Source organism: Clarias gariepinus, chromosome 2 (assembly GCF_024256425.1).
Source record: "Clarias gariepinus isolate MV-2021 ecotype Netherlands chromosome 2, CGAR_prim_01v2, whole genome shotgun sequence".
Taxonomy (NCBI): Eukaryota; Metazoa; Chordata; class Actinopteri; order Siluriformes; family Clariidae; genus Clarias; species Clarias gariepinus.
The window spans coordinates 29,528,554-29,550,606 of NC_071101.1; the positions used below are offsets into that span (position 1 = coordinate 29,528,554).

The 22,053-nt window shown below is 36.3% G+C and overlaps 1 protein-coding gene across 3 annotated transcripts in view; it reads right to left on the reverse strand.

Moving 5' to 3' along the window:
- The window catches only part of slc6a13 (solute carrier family 6 member 13), a 48,675-nt gene that overhangs the window by 6,112 nt on the left and 20,510 nt on the right, over positions 1–22,053 (reverse strand). For 2 of the 3 annotated variants that reach the window (XM_053491194.1, XM_053491193.1), the window contains exons 2-7: positions 8,207–8,410; positions 5,132–5,332; positions 3,733–3,867; positions 2,030–2,390; positions 1,504–1,636; positions 1,231–1,365 (exon numbers count right to left, since the gene is read on the reverse strand). In XM_053491194.1, coding sequence (XP_053347169.1) covers positions 1,231–1,365; positions 1,504–1,636; positions 2,030–2,390; positions 3,733–3,867; positions 5,132–5,309 — 942 coding nt within the window. In that variant the 5' untranslated portion in view covers positions 5,310–5,332; positions 8,207–8,410. The remainder of the gene's footprint in view (positions 1–1,230; positions 1,366–1,503; positions 1,637–2,029; positions 2,391–3,732; positions 3,868–5,131; positions 5,333–8,206; positions 8,411–22,053) is intronic. The other variant, XM_053491195.1, reaches the window with a different exon arrangement.

Genomic DNA, 22,053 nt, shown 5'->3' on the forward strand with positions numbered 1-22,053 from the left:
AAAATAAGAAACAACACATTAAAGTGGAGTTTAATTATTAAAGGTGTAAGGCTATTTTTTACTGTATATTAAACAAAAAAAAAAAAGTGGAAAAGAATTTTGAGTACAAATGTAAATGCAATCCTTTTATTAGGACTCTTCCCTGTTTTTCTTCCCATGGTGGAACCCACATTTTGTAACAGATGGGGAAACTGAAGCAGAGGTCAAAGTGCACAGCAGGACACCCCAGAGAGATGAAACAAACAATGTTTTCATGCAGGGTGGCCAGCTTTAGGGTATGATAAACACCTGGGCAATTATTTTCAGTGTAAAAGTTAAAGAAAACATCTCAGAAGGACTTAGAAGGACCCAGCTTCATGTGCGGCTAAGGACAAGCGGCTTTATGGAACATGACGGGTTTTACTGCAAAATGCTATAAATGTCATCGTCTTTGACATTGTCATTGACTTTAACTCAATCTGGCAACTTATTTTCCTCAGGCTCACAAAGTTATCTTTACATGTACAAAGTTAGAATTTGCATGTTCTGGTAAAAACCATGACAAAATGTGTATCTCTTTATCAATATATTTCTTTCTCTATCAGTGAAGTCAAACTACCAGCTGGGCAAATTAGTAGCTGTCCTAAATGTTTTTAATGGACTTTTGGAGAATGTTAAAACCAATGGAAGAAGAAGGTTTACAGTCTGTTGATTTCCATTGCAGTTGCCATAGTCATAGATTTTTGTGATAATATTTGTCACGGTAGCAAAGAGAAACTGAAACTGGTATACTGTAGGAGAAAGCTGAAGATGCAACTAAACTTTTTGTGTTGTTTTTAATGTTTTTTTTTTAAGATCTCATAAATTTTGACAAAAACATGGGTGGTGAATTTATAGTGTTTTGCAAAATACAAAAATCACAATGATAGGATAAAACCAATTTTGACAGAATATTTTGGCACTGTGCATCATCATTCATGGAGTATAACTTCCATGACTAATAGAAAACATGCATAGTACATTTTTCATTTATTTATAATGCTTTTTTATTTATCTAATAATAATACCTCATTCATTTAATTAATTTGTCAAAACTGACAGGTTGGCTTAATATTACTTTGCAGTAAAACCCAACATTTAGAAATAGGGTTAATTTTTTAAAAACTCCTATACAAAATCTTAGCATACATCTATGAAGATCTACAGTATATACAGTAGATGTATAAATCCATGTTATCTGAGGGGAGCTACCTGCGGATCTGCCAGACGTCCCAGGTCAGGGTAAAGATAGAACTGTATCCCACGTGATGCCCCTGGCAAAGTAATCCCTCTGATTAGTAGAATCAGCAGCATAACGTATGGAAAGGTTGCAGTAAAATAAACAACCTGGGAAGTCACAGGTACAAAGAAGCATAAATGCTTATCTTGGTTCATGAACTAGCATGGATTTTTTTCCTTACCAATAGTATATGTAATGTTTCCTCTTTTTGCACAGATTCTTAAACCCCATGATCCTCAGCTCACCTTCCCAGTGGACTTGACACCCTTCCAAATGCAGAAGTAACAAAGTATCCAGGCAAAAAGCAGACAGAGAGCTAAGTCCCAGTGCAGCTCTCCAATTTCATCAATGCCTGAGGAGATACGCAGAACTCTTCTCCTAAACATACACAACAGAGAAATTACAAAGTGCAAATGGGGCAGAGACAGCATCAAAGACATTTTTGGGAGAAGCCAAATTATGAGAATTATTCTATTATGTGATTACATCTAATTTCACTGCCTTTTACAGAGGATTCTCTGTACACCATGTAGCCTTAAGATCCTCCTGGGAACCTATCACATGCAATTCACACAGCCAGAAAATGAAATAAATAGCCCTAATTAAACATGGCAAAACAACCATTATCATTTAAACACATGATTAAAGCTTTTCTTTGAAATATTTTAAGCAATAAACACAGTACCCGGTTTAGCCTCAAACACAAAGAGCTAATTATAAGAAAGGTGTGGGTGGGGTTAAAAAAATCTGCTAAAACACTATTGTACTCACTCCCAAAATTCAATGACTGGAGAAGTTGCATTGTTCAGATGACTTTGAACGATAGAATAATTTCTTCGCTGAAATTCCATGCAAGTATCTAAATAATATAATTTGCTATTAGCACAATTCATGAAAGACACAATCTTAAAAGTTAATTTGAACTTTTTGCACTGCTGCATTAAGTGGCACATAAATGGGATATGTGATAAATAAATCAAAATCAGCACACCTGTGTTCCAGGTGTTGTTGCAGGAGGCCCATGGCAGGTCCCAAGAGAAAGAGAAGAACAGATAAAAGATTCCCCAGGCCAAAACGATTATATAATAGATATTTAACAAGGCTACTATGACTTGGGTGGCATAACCAATGCCTGTAACAAACAAACAGACAAACAAACACAGTGGTATTAGGTATAAAGTACTGTATTTTGTATAACCAAAATTTAGTAAGTTCTCAAAAGGGTAATGTATGTATAAAGTTAGAAAACAGTGTTCTTTATATGTGATATAAAAAATGATTTGCATCAAAATATTTTCATAACACTGCTCACCTTAGTGAAAACATGTGTTAAATGCACATCAATGAAAGTTGATGCATAAATATTTAAGTAATGTTTCTTTTCTTTTCATATAATGCCCAGAAAAAACAACTACAGAAAAAGAATGCAAAGCAACATATGTGTGTCAGAGAGTCAGTGGTAGGCAGACTAATATTTATGCTATGCTTGCTGCCTGTCCTTGCAATTGTGGTTATAATAATAATAATAATAATAATAATAATAATAATAAACTTAGCTAACATGTGCCTATTTGTTATGCCTAAGGATTCAAATAATTCATTGTTCATTCAACTTTCATGATAATCTTGGCAACTTGCCACAGACATAAAAAAAAATCCAGTAATAAAAGTAAATTCATTCTAAAAATATTTTTAACAAGGACCTCTGTTGAAATGAATTAATTTAGATGCTTGCTTAAAATTTTTTAATAATAAATTAATAATATATAAATTATTATCATTATTATTAATAATCATAATTTATTTATTTATGTTTTATTTATAACAAGGAATAATATAATCCAATTAAACTATGTAACTTAAAGTAAAATACACAGTCTCACAAGGTGACATGCAAGAAAATGTGTGTATATGCAGATGACATGCATAAAAAAGTATGGAAATACAAAAAAACAAACAAACAAAAAAAAAAACAGGTGTGTCCTGATTTTTTTTTTTTACAAGAAAAATTTTACAACTGCCTCTGAAGAATAATTTGTAGTCCTGAAGAAAACATTTACAGCTGCTTCCAAAGAATAATGTGTTTTGTTACTTTAATTATTAATAGAGTAGTAATAAAAAGATTTTAATACTAAATAAAATAAATAGGTAGCCTAATATATATATATATATATATTATTGTATATATATAAACAGACAATATATAATTAGAACTATAGTACATAATAAGTATTGTTATATTATCAAAATCAGTTGTTGATTTTGGGGCTGATTTATACAGTATGTGAGATATGGCAGAGGTCAGGAGAATGTTGTCATTTTTTTTCATTGATTTCTTCCTGAAATTTCTTAAGTTTAATGCAATTAGTCATTATAATTAAATAAATCTCTATTCCCCCCCCCCACTTACAAAAAAGAAGAAGAACAACAATAACAACACTAAAAAAAATGAGATGAGTAGGTGCTGCTCTAACCTTCACACAATGGGCTTATTTTTCTCCAGCAAGTGATTCCTCCCTCACTGGTATACTGACCCAGTGCTGTCTCGAGAAAAAAGACAGGGATTCCACAAGTGGCAAGAAAGATTAGGTAAGGAATGAAAAAGGCACCTGTTTGGTACATAGACAGACGAAAAAGAAAACAAAGTCAAAGAAAGGATCAGAGGCAAGTAATGCTACATAGAAATTATTACAGAGGGGGAACACTTGTTTGTAATTGTTTTGTAATTGTTTTATTTAGATATATGGAACTAATATTTTCCCAGATGTCTGTCTTCCATGGACACATGCTACTGACTATCAAACAACATCTGTGACTAAGTAAGAAAACTGTGTTTCCAAGAACTCAACAGATCATGAGGTTAATTTTACAGCCACCTGGTGAAAATAAAAACAAGTTATAGATTCTCAGTCAAGTTAGACAAGCTTATTAGATGTATATAAAAAGTAAAAAGTAAAAGTTTAACCTCTAATTATGTCTCATTACTTATTTATTATAATTGCCAGATTTGGATGCTTAGTTGTAGAAAGAGCTATTACAAAACAGAAGAAAATTATTATATCTTACTATTTCCTAAAAAATATCTTACTATTTTTAAAAGATATCCTAATTGTATCTTTTGAAACAATCCATTTCACTTCATTACATATTATTTGTAAAAAAAATAAATAAATGCATAAAGCAGCTTAAAAAATATATAGATTTAGATATAGACCCTAAATGACAATCCAAAAGTCATGTTCTGCAATTTTTTGATAATAAGGGATGCTATATGCATCCTAAATGCAATTAAACTTAGGTAGTTTGAATGCTAAGCTAGTAATTAGTACGGTTGAAATTTAGTTAAAACCCTTCTCAAACTAAATTATATTAAATACCACAAAGAATTGGTTCAGCGAATGGAAGTTAGGCAGCATCTGTAAGCTTGTAATATCTTGTTTTACAAGCAACAATATTACATTTTTTTTTAATCACAGATGACTGTTCAAGAAGGAACATTGAAATGTAAAGTCGAACCATCCCTTGCTTGGTGCAAAAAAACAAACAAAAAAAGTGTGAATGGTCATACTACTGGAAATACTTTTTGGGTTTAAAAGGGGGTAAAGTAGATCATACAAGAATGTATTCATGTAAAAACATGAACAGTCATAGATTAAAGTCCAGTCTTCCTGATGGAGTTGATGTGGGAGAGGCTTATGAGCAGTATTGCTACTTTCCATATTTAAATACTACAGTATGTGGTCACTTACATTGTATTGTTCAACTCAGAAATGAAATTATAAGAAAGCACAGAAATGTCCATCTAGTATGTTTAATAAATGTGCACAACTATCATAAATTTCTAAATCTACTCTTTGGACTTTTGTGGCTTACCTCCTCCATTTTTATAGCAGAGGTAAGGGAAACGCCACACATTGCCTAGTCCAATAATTTCTCCAGCTACAGAGAGCACAAATTCCATTTTGTTGCTCCACTGGCCTCTGTCCTTCATCTTTTCAGCACTGTTTGCCACAATGTCCACTGGTCGATTCAAACCTTTGGCTGGATCCATTTTGCCACTGATAATCTTTTCTCCTATGACAACACACAAACATTTCAAGAAAAAGAAAAAAAATGCAAAAGAGTTACACAATGTCCACCTTTGTCTTCCGAATAAAGGGATTAAATTTAATTCTGTCCTCATTTGTAGAAATCTTGAATGTTATATTAGCATGCACATTTATTTACACTCTTTGAGTTTATATCTACTTGGATGCACAAAGCAAATTACTGGGAAGATACTGGTATCTTTTGACCTTTAGAACCTGCTCTGCAGCCCTCACAGAACAAGGATCAGGATTCTAGTAACAATTAAATGAAGAACTAAACAATTTCAAAAAGAACCAAATGTAACACCTAAAATCAGCTTAAGAAACCTTGGGGAAAAAAGTTTATTTCTTTGTCACATAAACTTTACAGCACAATGGATTTTTAAAGGCCTTTTTTAAGGACCCAATAGGCTTGGGGGTGTGTTTAAGGCATGACTTATAATTTCCAGGGATATTACTTAATACATTATGTATGCTATTTAAGCACACTTTTAACCTATAGTGAAGTGTACCTAATAAAAAATGTAGTAATAGATTAACTATGTGTGAAAGTGAACAGTAATTAACTAGTTTTGTTAATGTAAATTATGATTAATGCAAAATATGTAATTATCAGATTCTATTGCTTCTTTTAAATTTGCAATATATTGTCAATGTTTGGATGCATTTAAATACATGCCCTCATCTATTATGTTATTATAAAATGTTTTTCTTTATTATTTAATTCTTGTTTTATGATCATTATCATTTAGCATTTTGACAAAGAGATATATATGGGATCTTTTGCAGATCAAATACTGTTTCAGTCAATGCTGTCTCGGTGTTTAAAAAGGGCAAGGTAATTGGACAAAACAGATTTAATTTCAATGCATTATGAAGGTTTTGTCCTCAACCGTTTTTACTATATTAGTCTAAGGACATTAGATATTACATTACTCACACACTCTATTCCAAGAGACTTAGGGCACGAGGTGTGGTACACCCTGAACAGGGTGCCAAACCTTTGCAGGGCACACACACACGAACACACACACACACACACACACACACACACACACACACACACACACACACACACACACACTATGGTAAATTAGCTTAATCTGCAGGTCTTTGGACTGTGGGCGGAAACCCACCAAGCACATGGAGAACATACAAACTCCAATGCCACAGAGACGGGAATCAAGCCTGGCTGGGAATCTAACTCAGACCCTGGAGGTGCAAGGCGACAGTGCTAACCACTACACCACTGTGCCGCCCAGATATTCTATTCCATTCCATTCAATTGTGTTGGGTGAATGCACACCAGCCATATTGATAGACTACCGCGATTATGAATATGGTCCTGGCCCAGCAGAAGCATGATGAAAGAACTCTCTCTCTCTCTCTCTCTTTGTCCCACAAACAGAAAACTCAGTGACTGTGTTCACTCCTGTCAGCTTACATTAACAGCTACAAACTTTCCATGCCACTCCGGCCCTACAGAGTGCTAGCTGGGAAAAAAATCCCTCTAGAAACTGATTCTAACAAATTACCAAATGGATTGAATAATAAAAGGCTACTTGAAGGCCAACACACTAAAGCTCCAATGCAGAGGGGTCTGAGCAAAGCACATTCCAGACCTCCATCTCCTTCCTCAGGGGTCATAGAGATAACTGTTCCCTTGACATACTTAAGGTTTCAAACAACAAACGATGATGGCATCCTGCAGTGCCAGAAGCTTTAAGAATGTGCTCTGTCTCTGTCCTCTACCCGCCCCCCCCCCTTTCTCTGGAGCAGAGAGGCAGACAGCCAAAACCAAATCACCCTCCATCCTCTGCAGCTGAGCACTGAAAAGGGAGGGGGTGGGGGGTAAAGACTCCTAGTTCTTAACAAGGAACTTGTGGGAATGAAGCATTGGCATTGAGCACTGAGCAGAATAGGCCTGAGGGCTGGAGGTCTTTATGTTTGGGGAGAAACCTCAGTGCCAAGGAACTTGATCACAGTTTACCTTGGTTTTCACAGGCTCATGGGACTGACAAAATGGTATGATTACCAAGCAGCGAAAATTTGCCAGTCCAGAGAAACACATGACACAAGATGTGTGCTTTGCCGACTATGTTTGATTTATTCATAAACAGATTAGCTCTATTTTTGGAAGTGACTGCAGGATAACATAATAGTAGTCAATATCTGTTCCAGAGTTATAACATTGGAGACTAAATATTTATTGAATGTAATAAAGCACTCCCAAATTCATGTAATATAAATGTTTTGCAAGAATTTTGTATAATCTTTGTACATGCAACAAACAGAATGGGTCATACACAGTAAAACTTCAGTCTCCAACCAAAATATGCTAAATCTATTTTAATATAAAAAAATAAATCAAAAAACTAAATGTCCTCCATAAATGATCATAAAAAAAGAACTTATTCAATAATCATTTTTGATGACCATGGAGTTAAAGCCTTTGTAGTTAGGTTAAACCTTTGGATAGCACAATGAAATTCATACTTATTCAATGCTTTACAGGAAAAAAATCTAATTCCAAGAAATGGGAAAGAATGCCCAAAAACTATTAATAAAAATGTTTATATAAATGTCCTACACATGTGATACACATTTACCAGCATACTTAAAGGTCCTGGTCTCTTCTTCTCCCCTTTTTTCGTCAAACTTTAAAATACTTATTTACCAGCTAACATTTACAACAATAATGCTCCTAATACGATAAAAAGAAACAAGAAAATAAACCCTGTAACTTAAATTTTTGACTTTTTATTTCAAGTGCATGCCTTGTATTATAATAATAAAGGCAGATAATATGTATTTGATTAATTATACAATTTTCCCCAATCATGCAGCTGATCTCACTTACCTGTCACTGGATTACAGTGTAAGGTTGTCAGCTACTCAGCGATGTGACTAGTAAATTTGAAGATTTAATTATTTAATGTGCATGGAGGCACAGGAGGGACCCTGGTCCATCTCACCACTCAGCCCTCAATGAAGCATTAACAACTCCTCCCCCTAATTTCTTCTTCTTTCATTCATGAAACAGCACATTGGAGGCTTGTTGAGCCTATGAGAGTGACAGAAGAATTACATAACTTTTTGCTCTCCTGCTCAGCCCAGAAAATGTCTCTGCCATTATCAAGAATATGGCACAGGGTCAGAAGACCACCATGGCCAGACCTCACTGCCTGAACCCACATCTAAACATTGTCAAAAGGTCACTTGACTAAAGAACTGGCTAAACAATTTAATCGTTTTTGTAATAGCCCTGCATTTAAAATAATAATAATAATAAAAAATTTATATATATATATATATATAAAAATTATTAATTAAATAAATTTTAAAAAGAAAATAAATACTTTGGCACATACTGTATAGAAAGAAAAATGTATTCTCTCTCTCTCTCTCTCTCTATATATATATATATATATAATTTTTACAAATAAACATTCACTGTATTGTATTGTAAGGGTTGTCCACTAGAGGGCACTGTTTATTTTGTAGTTTTTGTTGGTAGACTCAGTTTCCCAGAAGGCACCTCCTCGGTCAGGTGATGCGGGTGCTCACCTACATTTACATTTAGGTATTTGGCAGACGCTCTTATCCAGAGCGATTTACATTTTTTTTAATTTTTTTATCTCATTATACATCTGAGCAGTTGAGGGTTAAGGGCCTTGCTCAAGGGCCCAACAGTGGCAACTTGGTGGTTGTGGGGTTTGAACCTGGGATCTTCCGAACCGTAGTCCAATGCCTTAACCACTGAGCTACCCCTTCACCTGAACGAGGTAGCTCATTACTCTCGTTATAAATAGCTGGTTATTCTGGGAAACTGGGTCGAGCATTAATTTCAGTTCTGTTAAGTGGGTTTTAGTTTGTTTAATTATAGTTGGCCTTTTGGTTTCTGGACCTTTGAGTTTATATTTGTCTGTGTTTGTCTCTGTGTCTCCTAGCAGGATTAGCCCCTAGGAGAATTAGCCTTGTGTGTTTACCCTCATGTGTGAGTAACCCCCTTTGCATGTTTAGTTCTTAGTCTGTATAAATACTAACCAGTGCACTACTAACCTGCTTAGATCTTAGTCTGTCTAGTCTCCTCGTCTGTTTAGATCTTAGTCTGTTTAGGTACCAACCTGTTTAGCCACTAACCCTTAGAGTTCTTAGTCTGCTGTGTACCTAGTTGGTTCATCCCTTGGGTCTCTGGCTACTAGCCTGTTTAGCAATTGGTCTGTTTAGCTACTAGCTAGCTTAGAAGCTAATGTGCATAACAGCTAGTAGGCCTAGCTAAGTCTGTCTTGTGTGTTTTGGCCCCTTACATGTATTGTCCTTTGTGTTTAGTCTGCTAGGCTGTTTAGTTTGTCTTGTCTGGTCCGTATCCCTTGTATGTACTCGTATTGTATAACTGTCAGTATATGTCTGTGTATTAGTTGATTATGGGTTCTGTTTATAGTATGCTCCAAGGTATAGCCAACTTCCTTTGTTCATGTTTGGTTATCATTAAAGACTTTCGTTGTTACACCTCATCCCCCTTCTGCGTCTATGCCTTGCCACACCTCAGCCCACAGTCCAACACCTAAGAGAACGTGACATGTATCTACTTCCACAGCCAAATAAAAAATAACAGTTAAGTTGGCTTAAAAAAAGCTAAAGGCAGACAGATTTGCAGAGTTACTGGCAAGGAGCAGGCTTTAATCAGATCCAGAATCAAGAATGATTTCTGTAAGCTTAAACATGAAGAGACAATCAGGCAAAGAGTTAACTGTGGCTTATGCATTATAATAAATAGGCTTTAAATTTTAATGTACTAACTGAACCTGTGATCTTCCCTTGACTTCTTTGATTTGCACCTGTCAACTGTGCATAACACAGTTAGTGGTGGAAATTGAGCAGCCAGTAACCATGCAGCTAGGGAGGATCAAGTTAAGAGCATGCATTGGGAGTGAAAAGACGAGAGGTTTTGCTTTTCCTGCGGTCAACAAAATCAGTTTACCCACAAGTGCATGAATTGTAAGTGGAATGAATCAGTCACACTTAAGACTCATGATTGCCTCAACAAACAGCTGGCACCTTCCTAGATCAGAACACTGTCATCAGGTATACAGTAGTCCCACTGTGCCTCCAATACATGCACTATGTATCCAAGACATTGATGGTAGACATAACTGATGGTTGCTTTGATGCTAGATATTTAGAACCACTACTATTTCACTGTCTGGCCAAAAAACAAAACACCTGGGGGCTGTTCTTCGTACGTCGCTCGACACATCCGAGATGAACTAACACATCTAAGATGAGATCATCGTGCTAATTACGATCCGGCTAAGTTGGTTCTTCGAGCACACCTGTTGATGATTAGTATATCTGGATTGAGTTGTCTAGGATTATTGCGCGTTTGTGGCATTGACAATTGAAACACTGATCACAAGCCCTTTGATTGGTTGATGAAATTGAAAAAGAGCTGCTCAATTTTTTTTGTAACACGTGTTATGCGCTGAAATGCCAAGCCATGGATTGATCCCCTACATAATCGCTATCAAATATTATATTAGAACATAAATTCATAGGTTAATGCTTTACAAATTACATGAGACAATAAAATAAAATAAGTAATATGAAAAAAATGTTGTATATGAAAAAATAAAAAAATATATATTTTTTCAAATACAACCTGTATACTTTTATATTGTTTGTTATAATTAAAATTAGTTTTGGTCAATTTATCATTATAAAAAATATTATTTTTTATTATATATAATGATTTATTTGCATATTCATGACAAACCCCTGAGAAATAAATGTTACAAAATCAACATACAAGAATTTGTATTAATGGTCTTGATGGCTGTCTCATGCGTAGGCTTCATTATAATAGTAATATCATATTTGATATTAATAAACATATTATATAATAACATAAATTCATATTTGATAGCGATTATATTTATTGGTATATATGCAAGATCCTTTTCTTTTCCCACGTGAGTCAGTCCGCCTCAGTCGTGCTCTTTAACCAATCAGATGTGACCTTGCCATTTCAACCAATCATAATCCGCCAGGAGTGCGGCCTAAATCCTGTTTACACGAAATAAACCTGCTACCGAGCAGGTTCAAGCTTACGGATATGTTGCTGTGACAGCAAATGCGAGAAGCACATCGAAGAACGAAACAATCCAAGATCAGGGCAAATCCACAACAATCAAATCCAGCTAACTGAGTTAGCGACGTACGAAGAATGGACCCCAGGGCTCTGGGATCTCCAAATTTTCATACCAACACACATAAAATTTGAAAAATTATTAAATTAATAGGCCATCGTAAAAAACGGGATTTTGAAATAAAAACTGACTTTGAAGAAAATTACATTTTGAAATAAAAACAGCATGAATTAAATAAAATGCCTCTGCAATAATCTCTGTTATTGGGAAAAATAACTTGCAGAGTGCAATATATTTCACAATAATAAGGTTATTTTTTTCAAAATATGTTCCATTATTTCACAATATCATTCTCATATTACATGTCTTATTTATTCAATGAGTTATTTATTTCATCATGTCCTATTTATTTATTTAATTTTGAACACTTTGGAGTTCCATATAAAAGAGCTCATCAGTTCGCGGTCATCGTCCAATCCTCTGCTGAAAGCTACCACAAAAGATGGTCTAATTTACTGGACTCGGTAGGAGTAAATCAGTGTGTAGTAGGACCCACTCATAAAGCAGGTCACACTTTAGATTTAATAATATTATTTGGATTAAGTATAAAAAATTTATTCACAATACCACTATCTGAAGTTATCTCAGATCCCTGTCTTGTCTCAATTCAAGTGTGTCACAATAATAATGTGCACACAGCGCCGCGCTACCGTATGAAACGTACATTCACATCAACTACCAAACAGAGTTTTATCAGTAATCTCCCAGAGTTCCCAACTTCGACTAGATCACCGTCTGACCCCACAGAACTCAATCAGGCGACTGAATATTTAGAGTCGACATTTCGCTATACCCTAGATAATGTAGCTCCAGTCAAAAGAAAAATTAATAGAGATAAAAAACTTGCTCCCTGGTATAACGATCACACGCGCACTTTAAAACAGACCGCTCGGAAATTAGAACGTAAATGGCGTCAAACTAAATTACTAGTATTTCAAATAGCATGGAAGGAGAGCATCCTGAACTATAGAAAAGCTCTTAGTGTAGCTAGATCAACATATCTCTCCACTCTTATAGAAAATAACAAAAATAATCCTAGATTCTTATTTAATGCTGTAGCCAAATTAACCAGAAATAAGACCACTGCAGAAATCTCCACAACATCATGCAATAGTGAGGACTTCATGAACTTTTTTAATAATAAAATTGTAAATATTAGGCATAAAATTGAGGTTTTGAAACCGAACAATGTAATTGATGCAGATGTTAATCTAGCCATGTCAGACCAGAACCTAGAATACTTTACTCCCCTTGAAGAGAATGAACTAATTTCACTCATCTCTTCTTCAAATTCATCAACCTGTATATTAGATCCTGTACCGACACATTTTCTTAAACAGATAGTACCAGCAATAATAGAACCCCTGTTGAGAATAATTAATTCTTCACTCAGCATTGGATATGTTCCAAAATCTTTTAAATTAGCAGTTATCAAACCAATAATTAAGAAACCTGACCTCGACCCCTGTCAGCTGTCCAGTTACAGACCAATATCAAACCTCCCCTTTATCCCTAAGATCCTGGAAAAGATAGTAGCGGAGCAGCTATGCTCATATATACATAGAAATGGCATACATGAACTGTATCAGTCAGGATTTAGGCCTCATCACAGTACAGAGACAGCGCTTGTTAAAGTAGTAAATGACATTCTATTGGCCTCTGATCAGGGTTGTGTAACTATGCTTGTATTACTTGACCTTAGTGCAGCTTTTGACACTGTTGATCACGCTATTCTTCTTCACAGATTAGAAAATGTAGTGGGAATTAAGGGTACAGCCCTCTCCTGGCTCAGATCCTATCTGACCCATCGTTATCAGTATGTAGACTTAAATGGTGATTATTCTGCATGTTCTCTAGTGGAGTTTGGCGTTCCGCAGGGTTCAGTTTTAGGTCCACTGCTTTTTTCCCTATACATGCTTCCTCTGGGCAACATAATCCGTAAGCATGGTATTAGTTTTCATTGTTATGCTGACGATACACAGTTATATGTCTCAGCAAAACCTGATGAGAAAAAACAGCTTACTAAAATTGAGCAATGTGTGCAGGACATAAGAAATTGGATGCTAATTAACTTCCTTCTGCTAAATCCGGATAAGACAGAAGTTCTAGTCATAGGACCGCATACAGCTAGGAGTAAAATTTTAGATCACACCGTAACTTTAGATGGCCTTTCTGTTCCATCAAATGCAACAGTGAAAGACCTTGGTGTGATTATTGATTCCAGCCTTTCATTTGAAGCACATGTAGATAATATTACCAGGATAGCATTCTTTCACCTCAGAAATATTGCCAGAATAAGAAATTTATTGTCGCTAAACGACGCAGAAAAACTAGTTCATGCTTTTATCACCTCTAGGTTGGACTATTGTAATGCCTTACTGTCTGGTTGTTCAGCTAGATGCATAAATAAGCTTCAGCTAGTCCAGAATGCAGCAGCGAGAGTCCTCACCAGAACCAGAAGATATGAGCACATCACCCCTATCTTATCTTCACTCCATTGGCTCCCTGTGAAATTTCGCATTGATTTTAAAATACTACTCTTGACATATAAAGCATTAAATGGTCTCGCGCCGCAGTACCTGAGCGAACTGCTAGTGTCTTACGATCCGCCACGCCTACTTCGATCAAAGGATGCAGGCTGCTTGTCAGTACCGCGTATTATGAAAAATACAGCTGGGGGCAGAGCTTTTTCTTATAAAGCCCCAAAGTTATGGAATAGTCTTCCAAATAGTGTTCGGGACTCAGACACAGTCTCAGTGTTTAAGTCCAGGCTAAAAACCTATTTATTTAGCCAAGCATTTTTATAAATAGATTTGCCATAGGTAAAGGAGCAGATCTGGGGGACTCATGGACGTAGAGTATTATGGTGAACTGGTATGTTTGGATGCTGTCTTCCTCACTCTCATTGATCACTCAGGTTTGCTGACGGTGAGGTGATTGTTTGCTTTACATGTCAGGAAGCCCTCATGTCTGTGTTTCCTTCTGGCTCTCCCTTTTAGTTATGCTGTCATAGTTAGTCCTGCCGGAGTCTCTGCTTGCACTCTACAGTTAATATACATTTACATTATACATTGTGTGACTGTGACCATACCTAACTGCCATCTCTCCTCTTCTTCTCTTTCCCCCCCTTTCTTTTTCCTCTCTCCTCCTGTCCCCCCCTTTCACTCTTTCTCTCTCTCTCTGTCGAGCTACACATGTCGTTCCTGAGCTGCCAGTGATCCAGACTCCCTCTGCCCTCCGGACCTGTCTGACCCATCCTGGTGCCCCGCTTCTGGCTGAAGATCTCGTCACATGGATGCCCCGTGTGTCTCTCTGGGATGCGTCTGGTGTCTGGGAATGATTCTCTCTACCTAGAAAATGGTTCTGGCCTTGACTGGTGTTGGCAACTGTTTCTCTGGGGACTTGACAGTTCGATAGTTTATGACTGGAACTTCTTACAAGTCTACCTGGGTCTTCAATAACTACCTGGACTCCATATTAACATCAACTAACATCAGCTATTATAGCTGAACTGCCTCCCACCCTACACACTGTATAAATGCAGATCATTTACTGCTTTCTGTTTCACCCAAATGAGGATGGGTTCCCTGTTGAGTCTGGTTCCTCTCAAGGTTTCTTCCTATTACCATCTCAGGGAGTTTTTCCTTGCCACTGTCGCCCTCGGCTTGCTCACCAGGGACAAACTGACCATTTTGATTCATACAAATTCACATTTCATACAAACTTAAATAAATCTTTTGACTATGTAAAGCTGCTTTGCGGCAATGAAAATTGCTAAAAGCGCTATACAAATAAAATTGAATTGAATTGAATTGAATAATTTTGAGATAATTGATCCTGTTGAAATTATTCTTCAGTCTAAAAAACAGATCCTTTCAATATATACCTATCATAAAATCATTACAACAGCTGCTTAATCAGAAAGACTTACTTAATAAAGTAGTTAAGGGTCATACAGGGCAACAAATCATACATGATGGATCTTACAGATCTTCCTCTTAGATCTGAAGAGCAGCATGACTTACATGTTGCAGATGCATGTGAAAAAGGAGAAGCATGTTTTGGTATAAAATAATGCTTGTCTTTTATCTGTGAACCTTTTATACTTTACAGTCACTGTAGGTTTTTCCCCAGATGTGGCCCATAATCTCTTAGAGGGTATAATACCTGTTGAGTTGGCAGGGTGCTTTGAAATATGTATAAAGAAGGAATATTTCACCTTTGACCAACTTAAGCTGATTTAGTAATTCCTATTCAAATAGGGAGATAAGACCAATCGCCCTCATGTGCTTCCACTCACTTTTGTGAGAAAAAAAATCTATTGGGGGAAACGCACTTCCTCCAAATGCAAATTGGGGTCTCCTGCGGCTAATATCATTAATTGTTGGAAAACTTATACTTCAGGATGAACCTGCTTCAGAGCTAAATCTTCTCTCAAAAGACATTGTTGAGCTTCTTGTATGTCTGCAAACTGCTTCAAAAATATCACCAAGACTTTGGCTAGAAAACATCAGTTCATGGTTGGACAATTCATGCAGTTCTCCCAGTGTGAAGAATCACCTGTAGAGGTTACTCACATTTCAAATGTTCCTGTCGATGTTCTTCATGAAGACATTGCTTACACCTTTAATCAAAAATACCCGAATGCTTTTGTATTTGAATTGGAACAACATCCAAGTGATGTTTTGTTTATTGAGCTGGGTGAATTGGCAAATTGTTATCCTCTCTCTGATTACTGTACAAAGTTGGATCTGTTCGTATGGTTACAGTACCTTGAAAAGGTACATACATGCTGCTTAACAATTTTTTTTAAAGAGTGTTGGATCAAAAAAAAAGAAAATGACTGATCAAGCAAAAAAAAAAAAAAAAAAAGGTGACTCAATGAAATTGACACTGCCCTCTGGAATACCCAAATCTGTTAAAGAACTTGAATCTGAGATTAAGAAACAACGTGGTGTCTCAGGACATTTCAGGCTGCAGTATCTTTATGCTGACTTTGATGATTTCCTGATTTTTACCTCAACTGTGAATCTTCAAGACAAAGAAACAGTTGAAGTGGTAGCAAGTGCACATGATATCTGTTCTGTTTCTTCAGCAGACACTATATTCTTTCATCAACTTCATCTCAGACACCTAGCATATCAGTTTCTCCAACACCATCAAATGATTCTTCTGCCGCAGCTTCTGAGGCCATGTATTTAGCTGCAAAGCTAAGGCGTGAAACCTGGCCAATTACCTTTCCAATCCCTACATTTCCCTATGAGGTAGAGCTAGAACTACAAAAAGGGAATAAAGAGTTCTTGAATGCTGGTACTTCACTTAACATGGACTCAAAGCTTAAACTAAACTCAGAAATTCTGAAATCCTTGGCTGCAGAAAAAGTGAAGTACAATGTGTACCCGAGGTGTGAAGAATATGAAGAAGTTGCAAAAGCTCTGACAGAATGATACTCAGAGAGCATGCATTGTCAGAGCACTTTCTGTTTATCTAAATAAAGTCTATATGAAAACCTCATGAAGGAGTATGCAGTAAGTATTCTCAGACAGTCTTTTGTGCATATTTAAAGTACAAAAGTTTTCCCCTAAATCATTAGACAATACAATAAAGTGCTCATATATTGGCCAAATTCACATAATATAGTCAAGAAATATAAATACGCGAAGTATATTTAACTTGGTCAAGAACAAAATCAACCAAATTGAGTAATCTATTAATGAAAAACTTAAACCGAATAGTTCATAGGTAACTTTGGTGCGGCTGCAGGAACATCAGTGGTGCTTTGTCATTGCTTTATAGAAACTTTAAAATCTAGTGTGCTCCGCCCTTCGCTCTTCCTTCTTCTTCTGGCAACTCATTGATGTGAAACATTAAGGAATGGACAATTGATACAGAATAATCTAAATTATTAGCTTTTTCTGGATGCACTGCTAAGCCATGTTAAATTTGCAACATGCATTTTTAATACAAGATGCAGTTAAAATGACTGAACAGTGTTGCTGTTTTTGTGTTTTATAGGACGCAGACTCTGAGAATGCAGAAAGAAATATGACCAATACAGTCATTGGAATTTACATCATCAGACCTGAAGATGCAGATGTCTGTGACCTACTACCGGATGTTGGACTCTTTGTTGAGGGAGTGAAAGTCCTTCAAAATCTTGGCGATGTCTCCAAGGCTTGTGCTCTTTTTTTGGGAGTCATGTACAGCTGGAATCTCAGCTATCCACCAGACCTGAAGTACACTTTTGAGTTCTTTTAAAAAGTGTTACTAGGACTTGATGCACAGAAACTTTCACACAAAATACAGGTGGTCAAAAATAAACTTGTTGATTGAATCAACACATCTTAATTTCTCTTTCATTTTTTTCCGAGGTCTGTGACGGTTAAATTGTTTGAGTTTTTAAAAATTAGGGGCCAGTTTTAATGTTTAACTTTTTGGAGCATGCTGTCTGTCTTAAGCAGACTGTTGTTTTATTGTTTTTCGGAACTGTAAAAAAAAAAATGGAGGCCAGTTTTAATGTTTCCTTTACCAAAGCTTCTAAACATTTTAAAATATAAAAAAAATTGAATGTCGCAGCATTTTATGATGTGCTCCCTGACTTGAACAAAATTTCCTTTTGTATTTTTTTTATTAAAATTATTTATTACAATATTTGAAGGCATTGTATGACTTTGGGAAGAATGTTTGCAGTTGACTAGAATTATTATTTTTTTTAAACAAACTGTGGCTTTTAAGCTGTTTGTGGTCGTTTACAAAAATAGCGGCCAGTGTTAATGTTACTTTAACTGTTGGCATAAAAGATCTGAAATATCAGAAAGGGAGTTGTGCAGCATTTGGAGGCATCCTGTTTAATTTCAACAGACATTCGATTTAAGTAAGATTTTTATAATTTCTTTAAGGCAGTTGCACTTTAAAAGAACCTGTAAAGAATGTTTACTATTAAAATGATTATGTTGTAGTCTAATAGTTTTCCAAGGACCTGGTTGTCTATTGCCGGAATATACTTGTGATTATTTAACTATTAACTTTACAAGTGGAAACCTTAAAGTAAATAAAATCTATAAAACATGTGTTCACCTTACAAATTGAAAGTTTATAAATGTATTAAAATTATCAAGTAAAATGTACACATAATTAATGCGTAATAGTGCCAAATCTAAATTGTTTGGATTTACTTTAAAAAGTTTTGTCAACTTAACCTGCATTTCTGTTGTTCATAAAACTAAATTGTTAATTATAGAAACTACTCAACCTACTTGGAGACCACTTGACACTACTTTTTTTATGTAAATCCAACAAATAATTTTTTTAAACGCAGTGCTCTATGCTGGCAGCTTCCTGATGTAAATAATAATGTTAAGTCAAATCTGATCCAAACATATCCAAGCAAACTAAAAATCTTGGTAGTTGCAAACACTGTCTGATGATGGCTAAAAGGCAGTCTGAAGTGCTGAATGCAGACAGCCTGATAATGCCTATTATAAAATTACAATTTAGTATTATAGAACTAGAAACACACAAGAAAAACATTTTACCAACTGTTGAAGCGATCCCTTTATTTTGCAAAAGCTCTCTCAGGGGAAAAAAACACATTTTGTTCATAGCACTATGGTTTTTCTTGGATGTTAGTACTAATGAGAAAGAAGGTTTGACTGGCCTAAATGTAAGTGCTGTAATGATACCCAATGTGCTGCTAGAAAGTTAATAGATTGTTGCCTCCTTCTGCCCAAAACACAAAACTAGACCTTTGAGGCAACATGCTGTCTTTAGGTCCCCTTATCTGCAACTGTTTTTTTTTTTTTATCACAAAATGGTTATTGCAGCCTCTGCAAGAATAAAGAAATTGTGCAGGACAGGACAGGATATGGTGGTAGCACTGTGTGTGAAGACCTTACAGAATAGTCAGACTCTCCTGTCATCAATGTAAGATTTTGGCAAAAAAAGAAAGATAATGAAAATTTAAATGATGGTAATGAAATTCTGACAGAAATATATCTTGTGGCTATTGCATGGTTGTCAATTGCATGATTAATGCACATCATAATAAAAGCTAAAGTAGACAAGTTTTCTGGTATTGAAAAAGGGATTTTTGGATGGGTCCTGCAATAGTGAAAGGTATTGCATGAACTGCACAGCATTGGCTAGAGTGGCAGTGCCAGGCCTATTGAAATCAGCTGCAAGTAAGGAAAACACAAAGCGTGGGGTGAGCTCTTTTCCTCCACACTTGGCGCCAATTGCCCATGGAAATTTCCCTTTTGGCAGTTGTGTGACATGACACTGAGCCATGCCTTTAATAAGGTGAACGTTATTGATACTTAATAGATTCAGCCAAATGTTGTGCTATCCCATCCATATTTTCCAAGTATTAAAAATTTACCAAATTATGCAGGACACAGTTGCAATTGCAATTCAGTCTTTATAACATAGACTTCTGTCTAGAAACCTCTGTAGTCCAACTAGGGACCAGGGATTTATTCCCATTTTTACAACTGTAGTGGCACTTTCAGTCAACACTCACACACTACAGGCAATCAGGAAATGCCAATTAATCTAATCTACATGTTCTGGACTGTAGTAAGAAACTAAAGAACCTGGAGGAAAACAACCAAAGCACAGGGAGAACAGCATGCACACAGCCACCAAGGTGGGAATTAAATGGAGGACCCATTTAACAGCCTTGAACTTAATCACAAAGGGTCAAGGACCATTTGTGGTCATATGGCAAGTTGCAGAAATCGATTGTGAGCTTAGGTGAAAGGATAGAGGAGATGCATTTCAGGATTGCCACTTGAATTCCTGTGAGATAAAGCTCCTGTAGCTCTGGAGATGGTGGACAATGCTGGACTCATTAGCTTTATACCTAGCTATATATAATTGCCACAGCTCTGCACATCTCCCTAGTTCTTAAATATCGGCACCAATACACTTCTCCTCCATCCCTCTGGAATCCTCTCACTCTCCAAGATATTGTTAAACCAACCAGTCAGAAACTCTACTGCTCTAATGCTCTCCTAAGCATTTCCATACCTCCACAGGTATGTCATCAGGGCCAACAGCCTTTCCACTCTTCATCCTCTTCTTCACTCACTTTTACTAATATTTGCTACTTCCTGTTCCACAACAGTCACCTCTTCTACTTTTTGTTCTCTTTCATTTTCCTCATTCATCAACTCCTTAAAGTACTCCTTCCACTCTCTTCCCATTACCCTCCTGGCATCTGTCAGTACATTTCCATCTCTATCTTTAATCACTCCAACCTGCTGCACATCCTTCTCATCTCTATCTCTCTCCCTCGCCAACCTGTACAGATCCACCTCTGGACCTACTGTCCAGCCTGGCATAAAAGTCCTCATATGCTCTTTGTTTGGCCTTTGCCATCTCTACCTTCACCTTACTCTGCATCTCCCTGTACTCCTGTCTACTCTCTTTAGTCCTCTAAGTGTCACTTCTTTTTAGCTGTCCTCTTTCCCTGTATACACTCCTGGACTTCCTCATTCCACCACCAAGTCTCCTTGTCCACTTTTCCCTTACCTGATGAAACACCAAGTACTCTCCTACCTGTCTCCCTGATCACATTGGCTGTAGTTGTCAAGTCAACTGAAAGCACGTCCTGACCACCCATAGCCTGTCTCAGCTCCTCCCTGAAGACTACATAACATTCTTCCTTTCTTAGCTTCCACCACTTTGTCCTCTGCTCTGCCTTTGTCCTCTTCACCTTCCTCACCACCATTCTGTGTTGTCTGGCTACACTCTCCCCTACCAATACTTTGCAGTCACTAATCTCTTTCAGATTACAACATCGACATGAGTGCTTCTGCCTCCACTCTTATGTCACCCTATGTTTCTGCCTCTTCTGGAAGAAAGTATTTACTACTGCCATTTCCATCCTCTTTGCAAAGTCCACCACCATCTGTCCTTCTACATTCCTGTCCTGAAGACCAAACCTGCCCATCACATTTTTATCACCTCTGTTCTGTTCCCCAACATGTCCATTGACATCTGGTGTGTTTATACGCACAAAGCAGATAAAGTTACAATATTTGCATCAAGTTTCTTTAAACAAAACAATTTATCACTATAAGAACAGTCAAGAACAAACTTTATTAAGAGAGAATACAACAAAACCCATGCAACATTATGTGAAATGCAACAGTGATGCAGCAGCCATGGAACAAATAAAAATGTATAAGGTAAGTGAGAACTTGGGCCATGCAGGAACAGATGAAAAAGGAAAACTAGACATTATTAATTGTACAATAGAAAGGTCCACCAAAGTGGGTCAGCCACTGGTTGTAAGAAAGAGAGAGAGAGAGAGAATTTACAAAAGACTTTTGTTTACAGTTATTTGGTATTCATGGGAGCATTTTTACTAAAATATAAGGAACATCACCTGAATAAATAAATAAGTAAATGACTGTAATAAATAAATTTAAAAAGCATGGTATGTGTAAAATAGAGCTAATTTTCAATCAAAGTGCACAGTGCTCTATTAAAACAT